General features: G+C 41.2%; 1 protein-coding gene and 1 long non-coding RNA gene across 6 annotated transcripts in view; one reads left to right on the top strand and one right to left on the bottom strand.

Moving 5' to 3' along the window:
- Positions 1-2279, top strand: part of LOC115074841 — a 57789-nt gene extending 55510 nt beyond the window's left edge. Inside the window, exon 3 of the long non-coding RNA XR_003852349.1 lies at positions 2198-2279. This is a non-coding gene — a long non-coding RNA (uncharacterized LOC115074841). The remainder of the gene's footprint in view (positions 1-2197) is intronic.
- EFL1 (elongation factor like GTPase 1) overlaps positions 1-18808 on the bottom strand; it is a 286193-nt gene that overhangs the window by 194205 nt on the left and 73180 nt on the right. For all 5 annotated transcript variants that reach the window (XM_029574748.1, XM_029574744.1, XM_029574749.1 and 2 more), the window contains exons 14-16: positions 6266-6417; positions 5580-5758; positions 2284-2419 (exon numbers count right to left, since the gene is read on the bottom strand). In XM_029574748.1, the coding sequence (XP_029430608.1) occupies positions 2284-2419; positions 5580-5758; positions 6266-6417 (467 nt within the window). The remainder of the gene's footprint in view (positions 1-2283; positions 2420-5579; positions 5759-6265; positions 6418-18808) is intronic.

Raw genomic sequence — 18808 nt, 5'->3', positions numbered from 1 at the left:
TTCTTCCACACGATATGTGTGTAAAAAAAAAAAAAAAATCTTTTGATAACAGGAATCTGGATTTCTCCTTGTTTAATGATACAGAGTTAAAATTATGTCCTGCTGCCTGTAGGCAAAAGCAGCAATTAATTAATCAAAAAAGAGTTTACTTGTTTCTTAGCTCTCTTCTTCCAGCTAGTGTTTTAATTTCCAGTATTAGAAAAATAAAGGTCAACAAACAAAAAAAAAAACAAACATGTAAGGCATGGGAAAACAAGAATCTGACAATGACTGTGGTGCAACAGCAAAGATTCACAAATAGGGGTAAAGGACTGAACAAATTAGCCCATCCTGATAACTGGGCAACAGCTTTACCACAGCTGTAAAAGGTTATCAGTCACTTTAGCAGGGCATATCATGCATACATAACTTTAAATTTTATTACTTTAAAAAAAAAAAAAAAAAAAGGTTATAAACAGTCAAAATAGTTGAAAAAAATTAAAGGCCTACCTAACTAAACCGAAGGAAATTAATAAAAAAATATTTGTCCAATTATAGATTTTCAAGATCCCATTTTACCAGCAATGTCCCTTTAAATCAAATGGGATCCAGAAAAAGTAAGAGGGAGCGAGGATAGGATGGACAAATTCATCTTGGCCCTCTTTGGTTTTCAGCACTGTGGTTCTCTTTCAAAAACTGCAAGCTTTATTTATAAACTTTTCATATTCCGCCTTTTTCTAAAAGGTAGGCACAAGGCACATCGGATAAATTTAAGATTAAGAAAAATCACGGAGCACATAGGCAAGTAAGACATCTGGTATAAGTGATGCATAAAAATAGGTAGGAGTGCGGTATGCTGGATAACAAGAAAGGTAAGGGTTAACTGGGTATAGAAAATGCATATATGTAGTTAAGAAGTTAAGCTAAGCACTGGAGATATGAGAGATATTAAGAAATAGTTGAGCAGAACAGGCTCAGAAGTGGGCGAATCTTGTGGTCAGGAAAAGATTGGATAGTTAGGTTAATCACATCCAAAACCTTATCTAGTATTAAAACAATATATTCGCAAATAAAAACTTCTTGGATAGGTAGTGAAATAATTCCTTTAGCATCATCATAGGTAAATGTTTCCATTATTATTTATATATATTTTAAACTTTTTATTTAACTCAGCAGATATCACAGCACTCATACATTTCAGACATATCTAATCTACAACTGGTGGATACAGTACAATATTTCTGATGTATTCATGAACCTGCAAATCTCACCAGATTCAATGGCTAAATGCATCTATTCTGGAAAGCAAATTAACCAACCTGAAAACTGTTGTCTAGCCTGTGCTGTTGTGTCTGGGTTGCCAGCCAGAATGTCAGTATCACAAGGGACAACAGTTCCAGTGCCAGGAACCAGGCAGCTCTACTGCATATTACTGACAGAGGCAGTCTGAGCCATTCCAGCTTTTCTCTGAGCCCAAATCTAGTTCTGAGTAGAGATGTGCATCATTTTTTGTGTTCGTGTCATTCTTCATTTTTCGGCCACCATGGAAAATGTCGGGTTTTTTCGGTTCGGGTCTTTTTTTTCGCGAAAAATTGATTTTTAGTTAGTGCGTACTAACTCCCCGTTAGTGTGCACTAACAAAAACCATTAGATTTTGTTAGTTTTTGTTAGTGCGTGCACTAACGGGGAGTTAGCGCGGACTGACTCCCGTTAGTGCATACTAATTGGAAAAACGAATTTTTGCAAAAAAACGGGAAAATCCCGATTTTTTCCGGGCTCCCTGAAACATGCCAAATTGGACAATTTCGTTGAAATTTTCCAATTCGGCAAAAACGTATGCACATCTCTAGTTCTGAGTGTTTTTGTCTGCTAAACTACAAATAGCCAGGAGTTTCTTATCCAGGTATGGCTAATTAGCATCACAGTAAAAGATGAAATGCCTTACACTGCTGCGTAATAAGAGGACCTAGTTACACTGCTTCTGTATATTTTGTATTTCAATATAGGGTTGGGTTGGTAGGTTAGTTGTTTTTATTTCTATGACACACAACAGCATGAACAGGTTTGCCATTTTATAATTCCATTTAGTTGGTTTCCTGTAGGTTTTCCTTTAATAAGTGAACGAATCAAATGAAATGAATTAACTAAACTGGCTGGCTGCTGCTGCACAACAGTAATACCAGGCTCTTTTTTTTTTTTCTGTTCCAACACTTTACAGAACCAAAGTATAGCAGAATCACTCGTGAATTCTAAACAGTGATCGAGAAAAATAAAATAAATCATGTGCTTGAACAGAGGTCCTACCCAGCACGTTGCCCGAAGGCACTTCTTGAAGATCCTCCAGTTCTCTGCCCATCAGCAGGTAGAGATTCTCTAACACAGAGCACGCCAAGTGCGGCACCGATGGAAGATCATCTGCAGTAGAACAGCCGGAAGGCAACTGGACAAGAGAAAATCATTTTTTGTTGTTGTTTTAGTACTGCTAAGACAGGTATTGCTTAAATTATAAATGACTCCATTCTGCAAGTGAAAGCAGCAGCACAGATATCTTTGCCTTGTTATCCCCACTTTTTATGTGAAGAAATATTTTCTAAATGTTACTCCTGAGCCTTTGTCTCATATCGTGACCTCTTGGTCCAGAGCATATTTCTTTGGTAAATGATTAAACTAAGGTTGTACCATCTATGTGTACCGGTACAGGCAGGAGCCCTAGACACCTTGCATCTACTTGAAACGTTATTGTAGGTCACTTTCAAAACACGTTAAAACCGTCATCCCAGCGAGCAGCACAGTTGCGGGAGCTACAAATTGCGTTTCGCTCGTTAATCCAATTGCTAGTGTGCCAACCGCTGAAAATATTCAGAAAGTCACAAACACCTCTGACCTGCTAACAAAGTGATTGCAAAATGCAGGAATCCACAAAATGCCTTGCTGCTGATTTTTTTTTTTTTTGTGCGCGCGCACATTTCCCTGTAGGCAGTCACACCCGTCCTCCCAAGGATTCTCCATAGTGCTTTGCATTTTCTGATTGGGTAGCGCTGCATTTTGGTTATGGTTTTTCACGTGATATTTCACACGTGCCACGTGAACAAATTAGAGACCATTACAGGGTAGAATTGGTGGAAGGAGTTTCTGATATTTCCTGTACTTTATACTTCTCCCATTAATGAATGGATCAAGCATAAGCATAAGTCATGGAAATTAGGAACCCTTTAGGCTTTAGTGGGTCTAGCAAAATACATATACAAGTAGAAGTACATTTATCAGCATGTGGCCAAGGTCTTCTCTCACTTCATATCTGTGAGGAAAATAGTATAGCCAATAAGTTTATTTTAGAGCAAACTATAAATAGTACTTTAGAAAAAAAAAATATAATTACTAAGTTTGCAATTTAGACATTTCATCTTATCTACAAAAAGCATATGGCACTGTATTGGTTGCAAATGTGCATCCATCACTAGAAAGAATTATAACTGTTTGAATGCATTAAGCTCTGCTAACCAAACCCCTGCTCTCCCCTTTCTTCCTCTGCATGTGAAGCCACCATGCAGACTTAGGTTATTCCAGATGTTAGCCGTAGCTCTTATGGCTACCAAACCCAGGCTTTTTATCAGCCTGTTTCCTGAAAAATGAAAGAGCACTTGGGCAATGAAGTGATGAGCTCATAGAAATCATAATTCCAAAATATAATTAGATTATCTTACAGCTTTAGCAATGTCTTCTATTTAACAACGTTATTTCAGTCTTGGATTTAATAAAAAAATTACTAAAAACTGAAATCCTGTTTTCAGGTCAACTACTGAAAATGATAGCAATAAGCTAGCAGTTAAATATCACAAAGTACTATTGGATCAGTCGAAACTTTCTCCAGGCTGCTGCTATGCACATTTGCTTTCTATTGTGAAGTTGCACTGGTAGCCATACTGGAAAAGACATGAAAATAAATCTGAGACGCGACGTTTGTATTACGATTGCCAAACAGGCTTATTTCAACAACTGAACAATTGCAAACTTGCCCAGAGTTTGTGTCAGAAAAGAACTAAATCTCACCTTTGTTTCAAGTATGAGACAGAAGAAAGAACCCCTGGGTAGAGAAAGGGGTCTGCCCTGGGCTGAGTATGGAGACTACTCGTGCACTTATTGGACGTGTGAAATCGGGACATCGCCTGATCTGATTCATTAATCTGCCAGAGGAAGCCTCGTTCCCAGCAAACAAAAGGTAAAGGAAAATCTCAGGGGTAGTTTTTCAGCAGCTAACTAATGAAGAACATCTCATCCCCAACCCACACGCATGTATACGAAGGGGCCCATTACTGAAATGAGCCAATCTAAAGACAGCTTTAGTAAGGTTTGATCACACCACATCACAAAACTGCTACTTTACACTATAAATAGTTACAAAGATAGAGTGATTTAGCAATAATTTTGATTCATATTCTGTGCAGTTGGTAAATCAAGCCCATTACATTTGATATAACTATGGTAAAGCACTTTATATCTAAAGTACTTTTATTCAAAAACACCCATTATACAGAAAATATCATGGGCTTTGGCTCATATTCTGTTATCTGGGGAAAATGTCTATTATCCCAAAATTCTCAAGTTCTCAAAAAAAAAAAAAAAAAAAAGGTTCCATCCCAGGGAACTTTTATCCAGAAAAAAGTCAATAATCCAAAACATATGGAGGAACTTCCATTATGCATAAACATTTATTATCCAGAACAATCATGGTTCCAACCCTTTTGGCTAATAAAGGTGCTCTACTGCATTTATTTTAATCTTCAGCTGCTTTAAATTCATATTAATTGAATCACTGTTTTAGATCACACACAGATGTGTTAAATGTCACAGCCGGCTGCTGTGTAGCCAGCAACACATCTATGTGCACTTATGTATCCCACAAGCACCTGCACCCCTGCCATCCTGCTTAAGTAACAAGACATGCACAACAAGAAGTGGCTTAGTGGTTACAGCATTGGGCTGAGAACCAGGGACACCAGGATTCACATTGCACTCCCAAACCCCTCCCCCACCGTGACCTTGGGCAGGTCACTATATCGCTCATTGCTTCCGGTACCCACTTAGACTGTAAGCTCTTTGGGGAATGGACTCATTGTACATGAATACTAATGATGACGTGAGCCACCTTGATCATCATTTGGAAAGATGGTCTAAAAATCCCAAAGTAAAAAGAATACTGTATTTTATTTATCACTAGTTTTAGAAGAATCATAATAATGTTCCAGATTAGGGGCACCACACCATACCACTACCATGTAAGCCAGATCTGTGTATTTGCCAGCCACTAATCAATTGCAAGACAGCATTATCAATATACTTAAATGACATCACAATGCAGCTGAAAATTCCAAAACGGCTCCGGATTTTCAGGACGGGTTGATCCGGTCCTGTGTTTTACTCCCCTGCACGTGGGTAGTTATAGCCTTGATTTTCTGCCAGAATGCAATAGGTAAATAAGAATAAGTCCCAGCATGCAGTGGGACCTGTCCTGAAAATCCGCAGCCGGCTGGCAACCCTAGAGGAAGCCTGAGAAACAAAATCTGTATTAAACACTTTGCTATTGCCTCTTCAGCTCTCACCTTGGGCAAAATTTCAGCAGGATCATATTTTGGTCCCAGAACGAAGATCTTTTGCCCCCTCCTCACCACACCGCTGAACACTCTGGCAAAGGCAATGAAAGACCCCTTGTTGTCTGCTTCCTGCTTCTCAGGTTTTAGGGTCAAGTTCTCCATTTCGCTAGTGAACTGCGGCTCATCACCTAATCAAAATCAAAGAATAACTGAGTGGAGAAATAGCCTTCTGCAGGATCTTGGTTGGGGGGGGGGGGGGAGGGGAATAGGAAAAAGGCAATGAAGTACATTGTTAACAATCACTGGGGAAGAGCCAAGGATGTTATGACTTTTAAAAGAGCCAGACGGAGCATGACCTATGAGGACCACCGAGCCAAACAACTCCACCATGGACAGCAGAGGCAGCTTGGTTTGAAACGAAGGCATTAAAAAGTACTCTCTCTTAAGACAAGGGTCTGATTATGGCGACAGAGTGGCTCAGCCTCTGCTAAAATTGGGGCCTAACCTTTGCACTTCTCTAACTGCCTAATTTACCTGTAATTACAGAAACCCAAACATGCCAATTTATATGTAAACTTGCTATTTATTTGGCAGAACATTTCATTTAATGCGGAGCAGTCTTTGATAAACAAGAGAAAGGGCCGAGGGCTTAAAACAGAAAGTCACAGTTCTTCTTTAAGAAAAATACACTTTACCTCTCCTGCTTCCACTGCTTGAAGTCATTTTGGCATCGGTGCCAGGAAGAACGTCTTCTGGGATCTGCTTCCCCTGATCCACTGCCAACTTTTCCGCGTGTCTCTGTCTTGCAACTTCCCGCCTTTGGGCAATTTCTTCTTGCGTTAGAGGCCTAGGTACCATTAAAAATTAACAACACTTGAAAATGCTACACATTTAGGAATGGCTTATGCGCATAAATGGGTTATTATAAACTTGATCAAATATAGAAAAAAAACAGACTACAGCCTGGGGTATAAGCAGGCCTCGTCGCGTAAGGTAACAGTGGTCCCCAAACCTGTTTTGGGGAGCCACCAGCCAGTCGGGTTTTTGGGATATCCACAATGAATATGCATGAGAGAAAATTTGCATGTTATGGAGGCAGTGCATGCAAATTTTCTCTCATGCATATTCATTGAGGATATCCCAAAAACCAGACTGGCTGGTGGCCCTCCAGGACAGGTTTGGGGACCACTGGGTTAAAACATCCCGCCGGGCCTTTCGATCATATACCCTAAACCGGGAGTGCACACTTGGTTTTAGGATTTTTTTTTTGTTAGTAAATAAAACTATTAATATGATCACCGAGATCTAACCAAACGCCCGACATCAGCCGATGCTTCGAAAGATGACTGCATCAGGGGCTATAATTAGAAGAAATGCTCATCTGTGATCAATCATATTAGCGATTTTATTTGCTAACCAAAAAAAAAAAAAACTAAAAAAAAAAAAAGTGAATGGTTTGGGGTATATGACTGAAAGGTCCAGCAGCGGGATGTTTTAACTGCACACGACGAGGCTGGCTGATGCCACAGACTATAGTAGATTTTTTTTCTCTATTTGGTTTTTGACTTTGCCTCTTTATCCATATCTATGCATCTTTTGATCATTAGTTATTATAAACTTGCGCAGGGTTTGTGTCAGTAAACCTAAATTTGTGCATATTTTTTACATGTACCAAAAGAAAAAAAAAAGGCATTCTGGGAGGACAGAACTAGGATGGATTTACACACACGTTTGCTTTGAAAATCAGTGAAACTTATGCACTTAACTGCAAAGTGATGACATTACCCTCCCATAAAAAAGATTGAAATACAAACTGCCATTATACCGCAATGAAAGCAGCAGGAAAACCTTTTTTTTTTTTTTTTGCTGCATACAAGACTCTGTTATTTGATATTTCTACTTACACCTATAAGATGCTCTGGTGATGTGTGACTGTATTACAAATGGTCGTACATGTAAAAGTGACTTACATTACTGAGTAGATGCTCAGAAATGTGGTCACTGGATTTCACGAACTCAGCGTCATAAGTCAGAGCTATAGCCCCATGCTTCTCTCAATAAGCAACATGATGGGGCAGCAAAGCCATCTTTTCTATCCAACACAGAGTACGCAAGCAATAAATGGAATCCGACCTCTCAGAAACAGGTTTCCCAAACAGGTTTCAAGCTACTTTTCCTCCTGCACAGTGGCGACAGCAGGAACTCAGAGTCAAGCAGAGAACTCGCTAGGAGGCAGCTTTTGAATCTTGCTCTCAAACAGGCCGATTCAGAAAAACGCGCGGGAGAGCTGGCGAGCACCCGCTCTCCTGGCGCGCGCCCAGGCCGCTCTCCCGGCGCGCACACAGGCCACTCTCCTGGGCGCGCGATTCAGGAGGGTGGCCTATGCAAATTAGGGTCCATGGTAAAAGGAGGCACTAGGGACACTAGCGCATCCCTAGCGCCTCCTTTTTGACCGGAGCGGCAGCTGTCAGCGGGTTTGACAGCTATCTTCCGACCCGCAGGCCGATTTTAAATTTTTACTTTTTTTTTTTTTTTTTACTTTTGGGGCTTCCGACTTAATATCGCCATGATATTAAGTCGGAGGGTGCACAGAAAAGCAGTTTTTACTGCTTTTCTGTGCTCTTCCCTGGCACCAGCAGAAATTAACACCAGCCTTTGGGTAGGCGCTAATTTCTGAAAGTAAAATGTGCGGCTTGGCTGCACATTTTACTTTCTGTATCGCACGGGAATAACTAATAGGGCCATCAACATGCATTTGCATGTTGCGGGCGCTATTAGTTTCAGGGAGGTTGGACGCGCGTTTTTGACGCGCTATTACACCTTACTGAATAAGGGGTAAAGCTAGTGCATCGAAAATGTGCGTCCAAATGTGGGTTAACAGTGCGCTCCACCGGAGCGCACTGTACTGTATCAGCCTGAAAGATCTTTCTCCATTCAGAGGCAGCTCTACTCAAAAGGTGCGAATAAGCCCTGAGTGCAAGCCAGAAGAGGCACCTACTTTAATGCTAGCTGTATGCACCAGTGACTTGTATTACTGGGCCATCTGGCTGCCCAGTAATGGTTGATAGAAGATGACTGAACGGCTTCTCTACCAAACAAGATGAATCATTTTGGCACAACGGAAAAAAGTTTCTTGTTACAGATAGCTGGAGCATTACACTCCCCCCTTGAACCGTTAACCACTTTTCTATTTTTCTGCATCAACTTAAAACAACTTTAAGTTGTAAAGTTATTCCGTGTGGGAAAGAACACTGTTGAGGAAGAAGAGAAATTGAGATTTCAGTAAGCAGAAAATATGAATGCTGTTTTACAGGGATTTTCTTTGACACTTCATTCCTTTGTTAATGACTGAACACAAAAATGTAACAGTCAAGACTGGGAGTGCCAATGAAAAGAAATGAAGACTTACTACAGAGGGACAAATTCTGTTCTCTTAAGTAAGTAACACTGCATGCAATATACTAGGAACAGAATATTCTAGAAGTGCGGTCACACCAGCTCTGCAGTGTTTTGCCAGTGGTAGAAAGATTTTCTAATTATACGTCTCAAATTTTTTCATTTTGAAGAAAAACTAAGACTTCTAATATTGCATTTAAAAGAATATTTTATTAGATAACTGGAACCTCATTTTCGTTTTGGAAAGTTTATTTCTAAAATGTAAAAGTCGCTGAAAATGTACTGCCTAATCGTGTTATAAATCTATAAGGTACCATTCCTGTTATGAAGTAAGATATAAGTTCACTGTTTTAAAAACACCACACTATAAAGCATTCAGCAGAGCTCAGTGGGCACAGTAAAATATGGAGCTATTTAAGACCATTTAGTGCACACAAAAAAATAGCATGCTAACTCGCTCCCCACATACACTTCAGTGAGTGCGCGCTAAAATTAGCATGGCCTGCATTTAAATGAGGTAGCCATATGCAAATTAGGATTTAGCAGGGACAGGCTGTGTATCCCTTGCATGAGAACTGCTAGCAGACGCATACGGTTATTACCTAATAATGATTTTGTAAACCTATACCGAGAAAATGTTCTAAGAATCGGATCCTTATATAGCGGACTTATATTTGAAGTTGTATTGTTTATACTTATTTTCTTTTATGTATTTCTGAAAGAACTTTATTGTTTGAAATGCTCAAATTACTTCAAATATTTCTTGTCAATTAATATTCTTGGGGGCGGATTTTAAGAGCCCTGCTCGCGTAAATCCGCCCGGATTTACGCGAGCAGGACCTTGCGCGCCGGTGCGCCTATTTTACATAGACCTACCAGCGCGCGAAAAACCCCAGGACTCGTGTAAGTCCCGGGGTTTTTCGAGGGGGCATGTCTGGGGCGGGGCCAATTGGCGCGGCGTTTTCAGGGCGGGGCGCGGCGTTTCGGGGGCGGGCCCGGGGGCGTGGTTTCGGCCCGGGGCGGCACGGGGGCGTGGCCACGCCCTCCGGAACCGCCCCCAGGTCCCGTCTCAGCGCGCTAGAGGCCTGCTGGCGCGCGGGGATTTACTTCTCCCTCCGGGAGGCGTAAATCCCCCGACAAAGGTAGGGGGGGGGGTCTAGATAGGGCCGGGGAGGGTGGGTTAGATAGAGGAAGGGAGGGGAAGGTGAAGGGAGGGGCGAAAGCGAGTTCCCTCCGAGGCCGCTCCGATTTCGGAGCGGCCTCGGAGGGAACGGCGGCAGGCTGCGCGGCTCGGCGCGCGCCGGCTACACGAAATCGGCAGCCTTGCGCGCGCCGATCCAGGATTTTAGCGGCTACGCGCGTATCTACTAAAATCCAGCGTACTTTTGTTGGCGCCTGATGCGCCAACAAAAGTACGCTAAGGCGCGCTTTTTGAAAATCTACCCCTTGATGTATAATTGTATGAATAAATAAAAAAATTAAAAAAAAAAAAAATTTAGGATTTAGCAGGAATACACGAATGCTGTCATCCGCACTGGTTTGCCCGTGCCCTTTAAAGGTCTACAAATTAACACCAGCCTCGGACCAGGGCCGGCGGGAGCCTTAGTCAGAATAGGCGGGGGCGCTGTAGTCATACGTGAGGGCGGCATTTTTTAAAGCAGTGAACGAAGGTGGAGAGGCATGGAGCTGGGAAAGGTCGTGGTGTGTGTGGCCAGAGCTTTGGAGGTTCCTGGTGGGCAATCTGTGGGATTCGGGTTAGAGAGAGAGAGAAATCACATGATTCCGTTACATCATCGCCGTCTAGGGAGGCTGCGAACCCTTGCACTGGCGCTGCCTCGGACCAGGTGTTACATTTTTAGCATGCACAAACTTAAAACTCCCCTGACACAAGCTGAAGGCCTCTGGGGCCCAGATGTTTGATGTATTAATGTATAGCCTAAAACAGCAAAAATTCAATGTAAATAATGTGCAGCTAGACATAAATCACTGGTCAATACATCTGTTCCTGTTTTCTGAATTGTGAAGGTGTTTTGTATCAATTTATGTTCATGTGTTCTGGTAAATAATAAAAAAAAAAATCTCTTTTGAGATGTATTGACCAGTGATATATGTCTAGCTGCACATTATTTACACTGTATCTTGCTCTAGATGTGTGTGTGGTTTACTCCGCCACTACAGTGTGAAACAGCAAAAATTACCCTACATAATAGCAAAAACAGATATAAAATAAACAATCTAATCTTATATACTAACTTCATTAAGGAAATAAATTACGTGTAAATGCCAAAAATCTATCAATATATCAATTAGCATAACTGATAATCTAAGATCCAATTAAGAAATATATAATGAGATAAAAGACAAAATAAATAACCAAGTAATCAATCCTAAGAGTAATAAATATAAAGTATAAAAAAGTATAAAAAAATATAAAGTATAAAGTATAAAATAAATGGTTAACATTTTCTAAAAGATTTTGAGTTTGTATCTAAAGGATAAATAATTTGTTTCCTAGAAAATGACCTTCGGGAGTTCATTCTAGAGCTAGAAAAGCAATAGCCAAGGAAGCTCTTGCTCTGGTCCTCACCAACCTCACAATCCGCCAGAGAGACAAAGCAGGACTTCCTGTGAGGATGTCAGGATAGACCACTGTTCAGGTAGTGTGGGTGCCCTAAATGCCAATGTTAAAATCTTGAACTCATCACCCCTGGATCGCTCGCTTTCCACGTCCTCCCCTCCACACATACAAAACATATATAAGAACAAGGACAAAGGCTCAGCAGCGCCAACGTAACAAACACCACACACACAGACAACAATGTGGCCTCAGCGGTCCCTACATAAACATGCCTCTCCCCCACCAAGGATAAAGGGGTTTCCAGGCCCCCACATCATAGTCCTCCTCCTTCCATGCTATCCGAAACTACATTCAGTTCAGTAAACCACAGGACTTTATGCAAATAAATGATAATCAAAATCTTTTGAGTGACATATTCAAACAAAACATGCTGTATGCATAATAATTTAATAAAACTATTAATCGGGAACCAAAAGGCTCCTGCATAAGCTAGCAACTCTTAATCCAATCACGTCTGATATTATTCTAACAGGTAAAGGTAAGAAAAAAAAAAAGTCTTGAAATTCATCAACCACAGCAAACTATCTACAACATGATCAGAAACATAAAATGGAAAATAAATCAAGGTACAAGTCGATCAAGCATCAGGTAAGTCGGTTTTTATCTTTTTTAGCAAACACTGGAAAGCTGTAGACACCTAATAAAACAGAGAAAGAAAAAGAAAAAGCTTCTGCATTAAACAGCTCTGCGTCACTGACCTTGCATGTATAGTATGCACTCAGAAGAGTCAACCATGTGACCAGAAAAATATGAGCTGCACACCTTGGCACTTCACTGCAGGCACAGGAAACGTCAAACATGTGGCCCTACCAGCTGCAACCCATCAGATGGCCTGAATAGACCATTGTTCAGTGCTGATCTGAGAAAAGTAACGTAAAACCACAGAGCCCTATGATGCAAAAGGTACCGACAGTCTCAAACTGTGAGCAGAAACATAAGAAACCAAAAAAAAATCTGCAGGAGCTAGCTGTTAGAACAAAACATTTACTGAGATAAGGGGACACAAAGCTCATTTGTATATTCATAGATTTTCCTGTTATATAAGCTAAAACTAATCTGTCAACTCAGTCTGCATAGTTCCATCTTCGCCACAGGCTTTCACCCCCAATATGAGTAATGAAGTAGCGCTCACTTTAAAACTGCCATAATGACACGCCTGCCAATTACCAAGAGGCAGATGTGCACCATTAATCATGCGCATGTGCTCCGTCCTTGCCTCACTAATTATCAAAGCTACTACACCAACCACCAGAAAAATGGACAACACAGAAGCCATGGTCATTCCCAGTTTCACACAGGAATGCATAATTTTGGTCACTCTTCAAGCTTTTACTGGTTTCACCTGCATCCTCGTTTTGGCTTCAGGACTATCAGGTTCCTAGCTTTAGTATCTAGATGCCTCCAGGTTTCTCACTACGCCGAAAGCCTGCGTGCCCTGCGGTATGGTCCCCAACATTCAGAGCTGAACAAAAGAGGTGAGAATTGTTACACCCCAGGGTCTCTCAGAAAATGAAATACCAGATACAATTGCAATCTGAGTTCTTTAAGGATTTCAGATATGTGCACTAATTACAGCACAAGTTCATTGTCAAAATGAATGAAGGCATCGAAGAAATGTGTCATCCAACTTCAGTTCTTTTTAAAGAGTCATTTCCACAAAGCATCAAACATAGCAGACGATGGCAGGAAGAAAAAAAAAAAAGTCCTAACCAGTCTGCTCAGTTATTCCCGTCTACAATGACAAGGACATATCCCAGCTGCCGGCCATATCGCATGACCACTTGTAGGATATCAATCCTTATCCAAGACAGCTTTTTGCCCTTTACCCCCCTTCCTTAGATGAGCATGCAAGATTCCCTTTTAGTTCACACACAGCACTCCTCACCTCCCATGGTCAACCACAAAGTCCCACATTCATCCAAGCCCTCAGTTTAACAGGACCTCCAGCAGGGCAGTAATCCTCTACTGCAACTCAGTGCCAAATCAGCTTTATCTTCATTTGTCATGGGTTTTGTTCCAGCCACGAAACATATATTAGTGTCTTTTCTACAGTACCTCTAGGCTAAACATAAAAAGTACAGTTCTTTAGGTCATTGGTTCCCAAATTTTAGATTGTGAGCTAAAAATCTATGGATGGAGGTGTGGGGGGTTGCAGGAACAGGTCCATTCCCCTGCACATGGACCTCCACTCCCAAATGCAACCTGCACTGGCAGTCAGTGTGAGGCCTATGAACATATGTGCAATCACAGGTCCCGCATTCCTACTGCCTGCATGGGCTTCCTGTAAGACTCGTGCAGAAGGCTGGGACCTGTGAGCGCACACTAACACACGGGCTCGGTGCTGCTGATGCTACCAGCTGGTATTTTGGTTTGGTTGACGTCTGGGGCCATGTGAATTTTCAAGTGTAAAATGGGATCATATTAAAGAAGAGTTTGGGGAGCATTGGTTTACACAGTAAGAATTTGAAATCCATACAAACTTTAAGGCACTAAAAGGCATTCTGAAGAGGTACCAACAGTTTAAATGAATGTCTATGGAAAAATACATCTTTGCATAGGTTAATAGATAAGAGTAACTGTCTGTAATGTTCATTCTCAACTTCATAACTGCCTCTTTTGAGCAATTATCAATGTCATCATTACCTTTGGATCAACTTAGGCCTCACCATACTAAACTGTTGCAATGAACAAATGTCTTCCTAGCAATCATCATTCTACGTCAGCCTCTTCAAAGCAACGCGCGCTTCATTTAATCACTCATTCTTTTTCGTTGTCCAGTTTATCTTCATAAAATTCTACACTTTTGAATGCTCATTCAATGATTAATAGTTACCCTTTGATTTCTGAATTTGTCACTGCACGTAAACTTCGCATCTTATTTTTAACAGAAACTTGGTGATGAATCTTGCCTGATACAAACCTCTCCTCCCAATTATAGCTTTTTCCATAAAGCCAAACCAGGAAGCTAAAAATGTGGTAGAGTTGCTATTTTTAGTTATAACTTCCTTGATGTGAAAGATTTTTGTTCTCAGTCTCCAACTCAGGGCCTATTTGTGAGCTCAGTCAACATCTTAAATTTAACCTGCTTCTTAGCTATCAGCTTCCCCCAATCACTAATAATGCATTAAATAATCTCATTAGCATTATTAACGCATGCCTAGTCAGAAGCTCACATCTGCTTCTTTTACGGGACTTCAACTTGCATGCGAATGAACCAACTCAACATTCTGAATCCAAGTTCTTTTCTAGTTTGATAGACTTGGAACTAACTTGATCAGCCCACACACAAAGATGGCCATATTTTAGATTTCGTCTTCTCCTCTACTGGTAGTGAGCTGATTAATGGTCATATTAATTGTATACCTCTTGCTTGGATAGATGATTTATTTTAACATTCACTCTTAGCTGCAGAATTACCATTACCAACGTCCCTAAATCAAAGATACCTGTCAGAAAACGTAACAATCTTGACATTTCCGAGATGGCTAGATATATGAATTTCCCTTCTAATTTTTGGAACTACCTGTTCAGGAACAGTTAACTTCCTGGAATAGATCTCTAAGAGATGTATACAACGAAGCTGCCCCTGTCAAGTTTCACATCCAGAAAGATACTTTAGGAGGCTCATGGTTTCATTCTGGTCTCAGAGTTCTCAAGAAGCAAACTCAGCAACTGGAGAGGAAATGGTACAAAAATAAATCTAGGGAAAACAAACTTGCTCTTAAAAATAGTATTAAGTTTTATTTAACTGACATCCTAAAGGCCAAAAAAGTTTATTTCAGCAAAGTTCTTCTCAAGGCACCTCTTTAATTTAGTTTCTCAAATGTTAAGAACCCAGACTATACCCAATCCAATGGTAAACAAACTTTCAGCCAACACCTTTTTGTTGACATGTATTAATACAATTTAGTGAGGATTAATTATGTCTTAACATTTCATCCGTTTGTTTTTCACCTTCAGAAATTGGTATCAGACTGCGTGCTCAATCGCTTAGGCTCTTGCCCTATACAGGGCTACAACCTCTTTCATGATAACAATGGCACTAGAATAGTAACTTCATTTACCAATTTCACTAATGTACTCTTTTTATTATATATGCCAATTTTTAACTTTTTAATCGTTTTAAAATTTTTTTACTTATCTTGCCAAATTCATGACAACCTCTCCGCACCGTTGTGTGAACTTGTCCCGTAAATATCCAAATCAACTGCCTGACAGGCAGTGCTATCAACCAATGTGTGTGTGTGACTGCTAAAATTCTACCCTCCCGACATTGCAATGTTTCGGCAGCACAGCTCGCCTGCTTCAGGGGATTGGTTGATAGCACTGCCTGTCAGGCAGTTGATTTGGATATTTACGGGACAAGTTCACACAACGGTGCGGAGAGGTTGTCATGAATTTGGCAAGATAAGTAAAAAATTTTTAAAACGATTAAAAAGTTAAAACTTGGCATATATAATAAAAAGAGTACATTAGTGAAATTGGTAAATGAAGTTACTATTCTAGTGCCATTGTTATCATGAAAGAGGTTGTAGCCCTGTATAGGGCAAGAGCCTAAGCGATTGAGCACGCAGTCTGATACCAATTTCTGAAGATGAAAAACAAACGGATGAAATGTTAAGACATAATTAATCCTCACATATTGTGTATGTTTGATTGTATTGAGTGAGGACAGTAGCCCTTCAATTTTGTCATTTGGGTTTTCTTAATACAATTTAGCAAATCAATGCAGATTTTAGTACCAGTGACCCTTCACCTCCATCGCGCTGCTCTGGGGAGCGTGTGTGAGTGTGAGTGTGTGTGTGTGTAAAGATTAGCGCTCGGGTGGTGTGTATTTGAGAGGGAACTACAGAAAGGAGTCAGAGAGGACCCCAAGAATGAGAACTGGAAGGGACACAAAGAGGACTGGTGAGAGAATGCAAGGGATACAGGCCGTCCTGCTGCCCCGCCCTCCCACCAATCTGTTTCCTTCCCTGAAGTTTGGCTTCTATTACAGTCTTTCGTGAAAACACAACTGGAAATCTTTTATTTGCAAGACTATTGTTGCAATAAAGGTATTTGTTTAGAGCAGACCAGGTGATTCAGGTAGCAATTGCTGTGTACTGCCATGCAGATCCCCAGTTGGACTTCAGAGTCTGATCATCCACTTGCCGGGTCGGCTGAGGATGCCGTGGAGGCAGCGTTCACAGCTGCCGAAGGAGAGGAAGTTGCGGTCATTGCTTAAAAGCAACACCCGGTGACCAGATTCAGGGGCCCACCATTGCAGGGGTCCGGCAGAAGCCACAACACGCAGTCCCCAGGCCCAGGACAAGGTATGCCGGAGGGCAGGGAGCAATATAAAAGAGGGGGCAAAAAATTCCCAGGTGGTTGCAAATAAAAATCCCAGCCCTGGTTCCAATTCAACTGGAAAGAGAAAAAAAATCTGCTGGGTCGAAGAAACAAAAGAAACAAAATAAAATCCCCCCAATTTTTGACTGTAAATATTTTGCAGATCTTTGCTGGTCATTGTGAAGCACAAATAAATAGAGTGCTCTTCCACCCCTCCCCTAGCAGGCCTCATTGACAATCACTTGTAGGTTGGTCAGTGGAGCCACTGACCACCACAGCTGCCTTTAAATGACTTTAGAAAGCACATAAGACTTTTTTCTTAAATCCTAATGAAGAGAGGGACCTTTAAGTTGTAGGAGCAGTTTCCAATCGTTACAAGTTGGGAAAATAAATATGATAAGCAATGGCAAAGCCCTGAAAAGCCTAAAACATGTAGCAGTTTAGTTAACAGAAGAATAAAAGTGTGTTGAATAAGAAACAAAATCAATCTATTTATCTTTCTAACAAAATATGATTGTTGGTGGTTTTACAAACTAAAAAAAAAACAAACAAAAAAAAGCTCATTTTCCGTTTGGTGCATTCTAGGTAAAATTTTATTTCCCTAACAAGTTGGTTTTTTTTGTTTTGACTCCGCAGTTTCCTCCTGCTCCTTTACATTTCCAGATCAGTCAGAACCAGGGCTGGGATCTGACACATTTCTGACAACCTGGGGAGTCTTCCCTTAGTTTATAAAAACAATGAAAAACAAACTCAGACAAAAAGAGAGAATATGGCGTAAGGACCCAACCTCACAGCACTCCTCCAATTATAAAACTGCCCTCCACTGCTACAGACTCACAACCTTGAAGCACAAATGTGACTTCTATGCCGCCAAAATCCATGATTACCGATTCAACCCTAAAGCGCTATTCTCATATGTCTCTGGTCTTACTAAATCTATCCCGCCCATCATACCAGACACTGAAGCCGCTGCCAAACGCGAAGAACTTGCTCTCTACGTCCATAGCAAGATAGGGAATCTAGAGAGGAGATTCGCTACCTCTCCACTCTCTCCCCCTTCAGGTTCTGCACCCCCCACCCCCTCATTGGTCTCCCTTGACCTTACCTCCTCCAAAGAAGTTGAATCCATCCTCAAAAAACTCAAACCCGCCTCCCACCCTATTGACACCATCCCCCCTAAAGCGCTCCTAGCTGTCTCTAACTCAATAGCCAGAGCCATAGCAGACATCATCAACTGCTCTCTCTCCACAGGTTCCGTCCCCGACACACTTAAACAGGCAGTGGTTAAACCCCTCCTTAAGAAGCCCTCTTTAGACCCGAGAGACCCCGCCAATTTCCACCCCATATCTAACCTCCCATTTATTGTCAAGATAATGGAAAGAGTTGTCAACTCACAACTCACAGACTACCTTGAAAATCACAAGATCCTCCACCCCTCACAATTCGGTTTCTGGATACACTTTAATACGGAATCTCTCCTACTTACCCTATCCGACCATCTCCTCAGAGAATGGGCCAGGGCCACAGCTACCCTCCTGGCCTTCCTTGATATCTCCGCGACTTTTGACACCATATGCCATAATCACCTCCTTGCCCGCCTAGAAGGCATCGGCATCTCTGGCCTAGCCCTCTTATGGTTCAAATCCTATCTATCCAATAGAAATCTCTCTGTTAAAATAAGTAACGCCATTTCTGCCCCCTACCCTCTCCAACAAGGAGTCCCACAAGGCTCTTCCCTATCCTCTATCCTCTTTAACATCTACCTTACTCCTCTTTGCCATCTACTCTCTGAACTCAATCTTAAGTTTTATCTATATGCGGATGATGTCTAAATCATCATACATATTTATAACTCTATCTCCGACGCCCTGAAGCA

Source organism: Rhinatrema bivittatum, chromosome 13 (assembly GCF_901001135.1).
Source record: "Rhinatrema bivittatum chromosome 13, aRhiBiv1.1, whole genome shotgun sequence".
NCBI lineage: Eukaryota > Metazoa > Chordata > Amphibia > Gymnophiona > Rhinatrematidae > Rhinatrema > Rhinatrema bivittatum.
This window is presented reverse-complemented; position numbering and strand designations above follow the sequence as displayed.